The 10,372-nt window shown below is 44.6% G+C and overlaps 1 protein-coding gene across 1 annotated transcript; it reads left to right on the forward strand.

The window, feature by feature from the left end:
- Positions 1 to 961: 961 nt before the first annotated feature.
- LOC124139156 (heterogeneous nuclear ribonucleoprotein A3 homolog 2-like) lies at positions 962 to 8,248 on the forward strand. The gene is made up of 3 exons (XM_046506186.2): positions 962 to 1,013; positions 1,765 to 1,839; positions 7,356 to 8,248. Exons 2-3 carry the CDS (start codon positions 1,770 to 1,772, stop codon positions 8,000 to 8,002), a joined length of 717 nt encoding a protein of 238 aa, XP_046362142.2. The 5' UTR covers positions 962 to 1,013; positions 1,765 to 1,769; the 3' UTR covers positions 8,003 to 8,248.
- The last annotated feature ends 2,124 nt before the right edge of the window (positions 8,249 to 10,372 follow it).

Genomic DNA, 10,372 nt, shown 5'->3' on the forward strand with positions numbered 1-10,372 from the left:
CAAGTTAAATGTCAATAACAGTTTGAGATCAAATCATATTTCAAACCTCGTAGAAGTAATCTGTAGAAGTGCCAGTACTTTTCATTTTTTTACCTTTATATGATATCGCTAACTTTTCAACTATTTTCAACTGAAAATCAAATGTGTGATAACATAAACTGAGAGTTGTACTATAGTGTCTTTTTCTCCTCAATTCTAAACGCAATCATTTCCATCACACTCTTTTGAACTGGGCCGATAATGTTGAAATTCCCAGCATATATATGGATAAGGTTAATTCTGATAAGAGCATAACATGGCTCCGTTGTCAATGAACTCACAATAAACGCTAGCATAGCATGTAGGTACAAATGTACGTACACACGAGGACCGCCTCCGTGGTCTAGTGGTAGAGCGTCCGCCCGGAGAGCGAAAGGTCCGGGGTTCGATTCCCGACCGCGTCATACTAAAAGACGTTGAACGATGGTACTTGTTGTTACCCTGTCTGGCGCTCGGCATTAAGGGGCTAAAACAAGGACTGGTCGGCTCGGAGTCAGTATACTGTGTCTGAGTGGGGTATTCATGTTAAACTTCGGCATGGTATCTCAGTGAGCTAGCACTATAAATCGGCATCAGTCCGGACTAGTACAAGCAGCCACACAAACACACACACGTACATGCACGTCACTATATAAGTGCAATAATCTTGGACGCGACGTAAAACCCCATTTCACCTCACCTCAGCTCACCTCACCACGAGGTGACACGAGTCAGTGTATATGTAACTCAAGATGTGACACGTTTCAGTGTGATAAAGGTGTGGGAAAAAAAGCTTTAATTAAGTCCATGTACGACAAAGAACTCCGGTAGAATAAAGCGGTAATGTTTTTGTGGCTTGAAATATTTTTCACATTCAAAATTCTCATTGTTTTATACAACACTATAATGTATTATGCCATGACACTGGCATCTTATTAATAGGGGTACATGCGTTGCCCTGTAGTTACACCGACCCTGTCTACTGACTAGCTGTGGTGAGTCTCATGTTGGTATTTTGTTTGTTGTCGCAACGATGGTATATGTACACATCTTAAGAGAGTCGAGTGTATTCACATGCCTTAGCTTTAAACGTTTTCTGAAAGTGTTTTTGTTGTTAAAATTGATTTAATTTCGATCAGAAATTGATTTGCAGTAACCAAGTCAGCGAGCCTGATCACTCGATCCTGGAAGTCGCATAACGACAAACATAGTCGCCTTTTTCGGCAAGCAAGTGAAGACCAATTCTAACCCGGATCTTTACGTTTTTGTTTCGAAAACAGTAATGCGCCACTGAAATTTTCTTCAGTAATGTTTTATTGACACAATGCGACACAAAACAGCGAATTTCCATTGCGAATTACACGTGTATAAAATATTAAGAAAGTAATAACATCCCCGTTCCTTAAAAAAAATTGACTATAGCTTGACTTTAAGGGTCATGGACGGCCCAGTCGTCTAAGGTGTTGCAATTCGCTATGAAGAGTTGCGTCCCTTACGTATGTCAGAAACCTACGATCGTAGGTACGAATCCTGGTTTGCCGTAATTCTGTTTCTGGCTTGGACTGTATACTCAGGTTTGGCTAAAGTGTTAAACATCTGAGACCTGTGTCACTTCGGGCTTTCCTCCCTCTCCAGTCTAACACGCCGTGATATGTCTACACAACTGTAAAACAAAGCAGCGTTAGACGAAACTCACTCTAACATCCCTGAGGTTATATGCCGGTTCTTTTCTATTTTTGTCTTCAGTGACCATGGAGCTTTGGTACCTGGCCCTGATGCTTGTAGCTGCTTGTGTTCATGTACACGCGCAGACTGGGGATGGTAAGTTTCATATCTTCACTACAAAAGCAACTTTGTTTGACTTATCTTCGGGTGGCACATTCGCCAAAGTTCCTTCTATTCGCTGTGCGTTTGAATCTGTAACCGTGGTCCTTGGCTTGTCAGCACCATTCCTGTGGATGCCAGCACCACACTCCCCTGAAAGACGAATGCCGTCTTTTTTGTCTCTCTCTTTTTTCAACGCCGAATCCCGAACAGAAATCTCAAAAGCATTGAGAAAAGGATGCGCTTTAAAGTTAAATTACTGAAAGAATACGGAAGTCATATTTTTTAAAAATATAATGCATGAAGGACAATTTTAAATACACCATATTCTTCCCGCGTACCATTCGCTGAGTCCCGAATAACCTCTAAATAGATTTCCGAATCCCGGGTACCAAAAGAGGATTGGCAGCCTCTTTGCTTGTAGGTTTCACGAAAATGGTAAGTGTCCACAACTTGCATCACTTATTTCTTCTCTAATGTTAAGTGGAACCCTTAAAAAACTGAGGAGTAAAAGAATGTACACCGGTTTGGTTTGGTTTTATTGAAAATTGAAAAAAACAGATGTTAACTTTGATGTCTAATTACTCACAACTCATTCCTATTACAGTTTGTAAAAAGTAATCTGTGGCTGGATAATATTTGTGTCAATATATATTTGTTTAAGGACGACTGGTGTAAGAAATGAATGTGCAACTACATGATAACTACACATGTACCATGTTTCAAATGTTGTAAATTTGTGCCGATAAAGGCAAAAATGTTTCAAAGGCAAGATGTCTAAGAGTTTCTTTTGATTTCTAAATCAAATTATATTATAAAAACTATAAGCATTAGAAGTATTCTTTCAGTACTGATTAAGCGCTAGAACGGTTCCCCTTTCAGATATGATATAGCAAAACATAATTTTAATTGAAAGAGGAGATATGATAAAATCAATTGAAAGTCTGAGATTGTTTCGGTTATTGTTCATACACGTCTTGATAAATAGAATAGTGGGTCCGTGTTTGTCTCAGTGATTGTTCTGCACACGTCCTGAGAAACAGTGTAGTGGGTCCGTGTTTGTCTCAGTGATTGTTCTGCACATGTCCTGAGAAACAGTGTAGTGGGTCCGTGTTTGTCTCAGTGATTGTTCTGCACACGTCTGTTCTGCACATGTCCTGAGAAACAGTGTAGTGGGTCCGTGTTTGTCTCAGTAATTGTTCTGCACACGTCCTGAGAAACAGTGTAGTGGGTCCGTGTTTGTCTCAGTAATTGTTCTGCACACGTCTGTTCTGCACACGTCCTGGGAAACAGTGTAGTGGGTCCGTGTTTGTCTCAGTAATTGTTCTGCACACGTCTGTTCTGCACACGTCCTGGGAAACAGTGTAGTGGGTCCGTGTTTGTCTCAGTGATTGTTCTGCACACGTCCTGGGAAACAGTGTAGTTGGTCCGTGTTTCTCTCAGTGATTGTTCTGCACACGTCCTGGGAAACAGTGTAGTGGGTCCATGTTTCTCTCAGTGATTGTTCTGCACACGTCCTGAGAGACAGTATAGTGGGTCCGTGTTTCTCTCAGTGATTGTTCTGCACACGTCCTGAGAAACAGTGTTCCGGGTCCGTGTTTCTCTCAGTGATTGTTCTGCACACGTCCTGAGAAACAGTATAGTGGGTCTGTGTTTCTCTCAGTGATTGTTCTGCACACGTCCTGAGAAACAGTGTAGTGGGTACGTGTTTCTCTCAGTGATTGTTCATACACGTCCTGAGAAACAGTATAGTGGGTTCGTGTTTCTCTCAGTGATTGTTCATACACGTCCTGAGAAACAGTGTAGTGGGTCTGTGTTTCTCTCAGTGATTGTTCTGCACACGTCCTGAGAAACAGTGTAGTGGGTACGTGTTTCTCTCAGTGATTGTTCTGCACACGTCCTGAGAAACAGTGTTCCGGGTCCGTGTTTCTCTCAGTGATTGTTCTGCACACGTCCTGAGAAACAGTATAGTGGGTCCGTGTTTCTCTCAGTGACTGTTCTGCACACGTCCTGAGAAACAGTGTTCCGGGTCCGTGTTTCTCTCAGTGATTGTTCTGCACAGGTCCTGAGAAACAGTATAGTGGCTCTGTGTTTCTCTCAGTGATTGTTCTGCACACGTCCTGAGAAACAGACTGTGTAGTGGGTTCGTGTTTCTCTCAGTGATTGTTCTGCACACGTCCTGAGAAACCGTGTTGTGGGTCCGTGTTTGTCTAAGTGATTGTTCTGCACACGTCCTGAGGAACAGTATAGTGGGTCCGTGTTTCTCTCAGTGATTGTTCTGCACACGTCCTGAGAAACAGTATAGTGGCTCTGTGTTTCTCTCAGTGATTGTTCTGCACACGTCCTGAGAAACAGTGTTGTGGGTCCGTGTTTCTCTCAGTGATTGTTCTGCACACGTCCTGAGAAACAGTGTAGTGGATCCGTGTTTCTCTCAGTGATTGTTCTGCACACGTCCTGAGAAACAGTGTTGTGGGTCCGTGTTTCTCTCAGTGATTGTTCTGCACACGTCCTGAGAAACAGTGTTGTGGATCCTCGTTTCTCTCAGTGATTGTTCTGCACACGTCCTGAGAAACAGTGTAGTGGATCCGTGTTTCTCTCAGTGATTGTTCTGAACACGTCCTGAGAAACAGTGTTCCGGGTCCGTGTTTCTCTCAGTGATTGTTCTGCACACGTCATTAGAAACAGTGTTCCGGGTCCGTGTTTCTCTCAGTGATTGTTCTGCACACGTCCTGAGAAACAGTGTAGTGGGTTCGTGTTTCTCTCAGTGATTGTTCTGCACACGTCCTGAGAAACAGTGTAGTGGGTCCGTGTTTCTCTCAGTAATTGTTCTGCACACGTCCTGAGAAACAGTGTAGTGGGTCCGTGTTTCTCTCAGTGATTGTTCTGCACACGTCCTGAGAAACAGTGTAGTGGGTCCGTGTTTCTCTCAGTAATTGTTCTGCACACGTCCTGAGAAACAGTGTAGTGGGTCCGTGTTTCTCTCAGTGATTGTTCTGCACAAGTCCTGTGAAACAATGTAGTGGGTCCGTGTTTCTCTCAGTGATTGTTCTGCACACGTCCTGAGAAACAGTGTAGTGGGTCCGTGTTTCTCTCAGTGATTGTTAAGAGACGTCCTTATAAACAGTGTAGTGGGTCCGTGTTTCTCTCAGTGATTGTTCTGCACACGTCCTGATAAACAGCGTAGTGGGTCGGTGTTTCTCTCAGTGATTGTTCTGCACACGTCCTGGGAAACAGTGTAGTTGGTCCGTGTTTCTCTCAGTGATTGTTCTGCACACGTCCTGGGAAACAGTGTAGTGGGTCCATGTTTCTCTCAGTGATTGTTCTGCACACGTCCTGAGAGACAGTATAGTGGGTCCGTGTTTCTCTCAGTGATTGTTCTGCACACGTCCTGAGAAACAGTGTAGTGGGTCCGTGTTTCTCTCAGTGATGGTTAAGAGACGTCCTGAGAAACAGTGTAGTGGGTCCGTGTTTCTCTCAGTGATTGTTCTGCACACGTCCTGAGAAACAGTGTAGTGGGTCCGTGTTTCTCTCAGTGATTGTTAAGAGACGTCCTGAGAAACAGTGTAGTGGGTCCGTGTTTCTCTCAGTGATTGTTCTGCACACGTCCTGAGAAACAGTGTAGTGGGTCCGTGTTTCTCTCAGTGATTGTTAAGAGACGTCCTGAGAAACAGTGTAGTGGGTCCGTGTTTCTCTCAGTGATTGTTAAGAGACGTCCTGAGAAACAGTGTAGTGGGTCCGTGTTTCTCTCAGTGATTGTTAAGAGACGTCCTGAGAAACAGTGTAGTGGGTCGGTGTTTCTCTCAGTGATTGTTAAGAGACGTCCTGAGAAACAGTATAGTGGGTCCGTGTTTCTCTCAGTGATTGTTAAGAGACGTCCTGAGAAACAGTGTAGTGGGTCCGTGTTTCTCTCAGTGATTGTTCTGCACACGTCCTGAGAAACAGTGTAGTGGGTCCGTGTTTCTCTCAGTGATTGTTAAGAGACGTCCTGAGAAACAGTGTAGTGGGTCCGTGTTTCTCTCAGTGATTGTTAAGAGACGTCCTGAGAAACAGCATTGTGGGTCCGTGTTTCTCTCAGTGATTGTTCTGCACACGTCCTGATAAACAGTATTGTGGGTCCGTGTTTCTCTCAGTGATTGTTCTGCACACGTCCTGATAAACAGTATTGTGGGTCCGTGTTTCTCTCAGTGATTGTTCTGCACACGTCCTGATAAACAGTATTGTGGGTCCGTGTTTCTCTCAGTGATTGTTCTGCACACGTCCTGATAAACAGTGTAGTGGGTCCGTGTTTCTCTCAGTGATTGTTCTGCACACGTCCTGAGAAACAGTGTAGTGGGTCCGTGTTTCTCTCAGTGATTGTTAAGAGACGTCCTGAGAAACAGTGTAGTGGGTCCGTGTTTCTCTCAGTGATTGTTCTGCACACGTCCTGAGAAACAGTATAGTGGGTCCGTGTTTCTCTCAGTGATTGTTAAGAGACGTCCTGAGAAACAGTGTAGTGGGTCCGTGTTTCTCTCAGTGATTGTTCTGCACACGTCCTGAGAAACAGTGTAGTGGGTCCGTGTTTCTCTCAGTGATTGTTAAGAGACGTCCTGAGAAACAGTGTAGTGGGTCCGTGTTTCTCTCAGTGATTGTTAAGAGACGTCCTGAGAAACAGTGTAGTGGGTCCGTGTTTCTCTCAGTGATTGTTAAGAGACATCCTGAGAAACAGTGTAGTGGGTCCGTGTTTCTCTCAGTGATTGTTAAGAGACGTCCTGAGAAACAGTGTAGTGGGTCCGTGTTTCTCTCAGTGATTGTTAAGAGACGTCCTGAGAAACAATGTAGTGGGTCCGTGTTTCTCTCAGTGATTGTTAAGAGACGTCCTGAGAAACAGTGTAGTGGGTCCGTGTTTCTCTCAGTGATTGTTAAGAGACGTCCTGAGAAACAGTGTAGTGGGTCCGTGTTTCTCTCAGTGATTGTTAAGAGACGTCCTGAGAAACAGTATAGTGGGTCCGTGTTTCTCTCAGTGATTGTTAAGAGACGTCCTGAGAAACAGTGTAGTGGGTCCGTGTTTCTCTCAGTGATTGTTAAGAGACGTCCTGAGAAACAGTGTAGTGGGTCCGTGTTTCTCTCAGTGATTGTTAAGAGACGTCCTGAGAAACAGTATAGTGGGTCCGTGTTTCTCTCAGTGATTGTTAAGAGACGTCCTGAGAAACAGTGTAGCTGGTCGGAGAGTAAGCGAGTGATTATGGTTTTACGCCACTTTTAGAAATACTCCAGCAACATCACGTCCGGCGACACCAGAAATCGGCTTTGTACCCATGTCAGGAGTCGAACCCGTGACGAGCGAACAGTTGGTCAGAGAATTGTATGTATATTGATGATTAAGTACTCACACGAAACAATCTCCAACAAAAGCCCCACACTCCTACCATAGCATCCCTTAAAAAGTGATAGTTCTGCAAGTTTATTGTTGTTTACTATTTTCCGCGACCCAAATTGTTATAAAACCTTTGGCACATTCCAGGTTGTTGTTTCAGATTCCTCCTGTTATTATGAGGATGCCGGCGATTGGTCCGCGTGTTCTCCAAGAACTAAACAGCAGACCATGGACCAGCATTTAGTTGATGGAGAAGGATCCTGCCCAAAGAAGAAAACCAAAAGCAGGCAATGCACACCGAAAGAAGAAAGTGGACATAAAAGGAGTGATGAGGATGATGAAGATCCTGGAGAATATAGAGGTGCAAGAGGCAGGATGCACAAAGCACAAAGTCAACATGATGAGGAAGGACTGGAAGGAGGTCAAGAACGTCATGGGCGTGGAGGTCGACACAGGCACAGGAATCGGTATGGAGGTCATGGACAAAGGGGACGAGGAAGAGAACACAACAAGGACGATCCAGAAAGCATACAGCAAAGTGGAGCAATGGAAGAAGGTGTAGAAGGCAGGGAGGAGAAACAAGGTCGAGATCAAAGGCAAAAGTGTCACATGATGAGGAAACAACTTAAACGCTGCTATCATGACAGCCATCGATTTGGCGGTGGTGCATTTGGCGGTGGTGCATTTGGCGGTGGTGCATTTGGCGGTGGTGGATTCGATCGCAGTGGTGGTGGTGGATTTCGTCATGGTGGTGGTGGATTTGGTCGTGGTGGTGGTGGATTTGGTCGTGGTGGTGGCGTTATGTAGACTCCCCACATCCTAATCATTCCCGACCTTGCACCTGCAGTCACTTTGAACCAATAACCAATCATTCACCTGAAGCCAGAGAACATTACATGAATAGATTATAGGGAAATATTATTTTAATTTCAAGAACTTTGCATTTTAAATAAAAAGTTGTCCTTCGTCAGAAGAAATCATTATGTAATCACTGAAGCCAATGTAATGAGGGTCATGTGGACGGCTAAGCAATAATAAAGTCAAGAGTCAGCACAGAGTTTTGTCTTCTTGCGTATGTACTGTCAGACTCAAACGGTATCCTATCTAACATTAAGACCCCGTGGGGACCCTGGCAGGATGCGGTACCAGTACCTCATTGCCTGTCCAGAGAGAGGTGACAAAATTGGAAACCCGTTGGAATTCCGGGTTAGAATGGATTCCCAGCAGCCTGTCAAAGTCGTTGAGGCATGCCATCGTCACCCCAATTGCGTGTATCGATTGTCATGAGGTCAAAACAACAAACAAACAATCAATCAATCAATCAACGATCTAAATGACAAATGTTTTGTTTGTTGTTTAACTCTGCACTGAGCAATATTCCAGCTACGTGACAGAGATCTGATAATGGAAAGGCGGGTCTGCTGTACAACCTTTTCTCTCTGATATGGAATCCTAGAAGGGACATTGTCACCTTGTCGCATTGTCGCTCTAACAAAAGAAAAGCAAAAAGTGTCAAAGTTAACAAAATTGCGACAATGCCTCCGGATGCCTTTGTGTTCATTCTCTCTATTCGCCATTGTCTGGGGCTCCGTCACTCTCTTACTATGAGTACTAAGGGTGTGGTCTCTCGTTACTACGTCATGGTCAAATCCATGTGGTAACTGATGACTGGAAGTGACACGGTATGTCCCTTTGTCACATTGGTTTTAAACAGTGTGACAGTGAGTTACCGCTGCGTGTCGGGGCAGATCCGTTCGTCGGTGTAGTTAATGGTCCACTCGCGGATCCATCTATTGGCTGAATCTATCAGCTGTTTAGCGGTCATGTGATATTTACTGACTAAACATTCGTACTGTTTTTTACTTGTGTTTACGGGGTGGCACAGACGTCTAAGGGGCCGGGATTTGCTGTGAACAGTTGCGTCCCTAGGGCACGCCAGAAACATATGATTGTGGGTTCGAATCCTGGGTCGCCCCGATTATGTTTCTAGGTTTTTCAGCACCATACCCGTGCTCGTGGGTTTTACCGAAGTGGTAAACGTCTAAGACCATTACTTTTCTCCTTAATGAGTGAGTGAGTATAGTTTTACGCCGCTTTGAGCTATATTCAGCAACATCACGGCGGGGGTCACCAGAAATGGGCTTCACACATTGTACCCATCGGGTCTTCGGCGTGAGGAGAGAAAGCTTTAACCACTAGGCTATCCCTCTCCCACATTTAGCTGACACACCCGATATAACCTTGAAAACTATTAAAAGCGGCGTTAAACCCAACTCACTCACTCACACTTGTGTTCAGAACATGTGACACATTATTCCTCACATGTATGACATGTACAACATTCACAACATTCACAACATTAGACCAAGGATGGATTTGAAACCCAGGATGGATTTGAAACCCAGTATTGCATTAGATAATAACCCCTGAAAAGAACAATGCCAAATTCGAACCATTTAATCCTAGACACCATCATCTGAATTCAAAAACACATTATAGGGTGTGTCCTTGTCTCGATTTATTTTTTCGAATTTGAATTTGAACGCTGTTGGAGGGATGCTGCATAGGTAAAACCTGCCACGCACAGGAACTGAAAGTAAATGTCAAGGTTGTAGTAAACAGACGTACACAGGCAAGACAAGGATTGGCCTCAGGGTTCAACACGATTTACCAACGCAGTACAAAGCGGTCATCCATGACTCAAACGTTGCCCGTAGGTATAAGACGAATGAACGTCCAGTCTTTGCTGTTGTGTACGTCGTGACTGTAAGTTTATGGGTGAAAGTTTTGGTCCACGATAGCAGCGCTATGATGTATCTCCGACTGCATGGGACGTTGCCTATACATATCATCAATCTCAGACTTCCAAATTGAAACGCAGAGGGGGGCACGGGTGGCACAGTCGTCTAAGGCGCCGCTGTGCAGAGTTGCGTCCCTTGGTCACGCCAGAAACCTATGATTGTGGGTTCGAATCCCGGTTCGCCCCGATTATGTTTCTAGGTTTGTCAGCACCATACCCGTGCTCGTGGGTTTCACCGAAGTGGTAAACGTATGAAACCTGCATCACTTCGGGCTTTCCTCCCACATTAAGCTGACACGCCGCGATATGACTGAAATAATGTTAAAAGCGGCGTTAAACCCAACTCACTCACTCACACTGAAACGCAGAGGATAACC

The sequence above is a fragment of the Haliotis rufescens genome, unplaced genomic scaffold, assembly GCF_023055435.1.
Source record: "Haliotis rufescens isolate VD_foot unplaced genomic scaffold, xgHalRufe1.0.p SCAF_13, whole genome shotgun sequence".
NCBI lineage: Eukaryota > Metazoa > Mollusca > Gastropoda > Lepetellida > Haliotidae > Haliotis > Haliotis rufescens.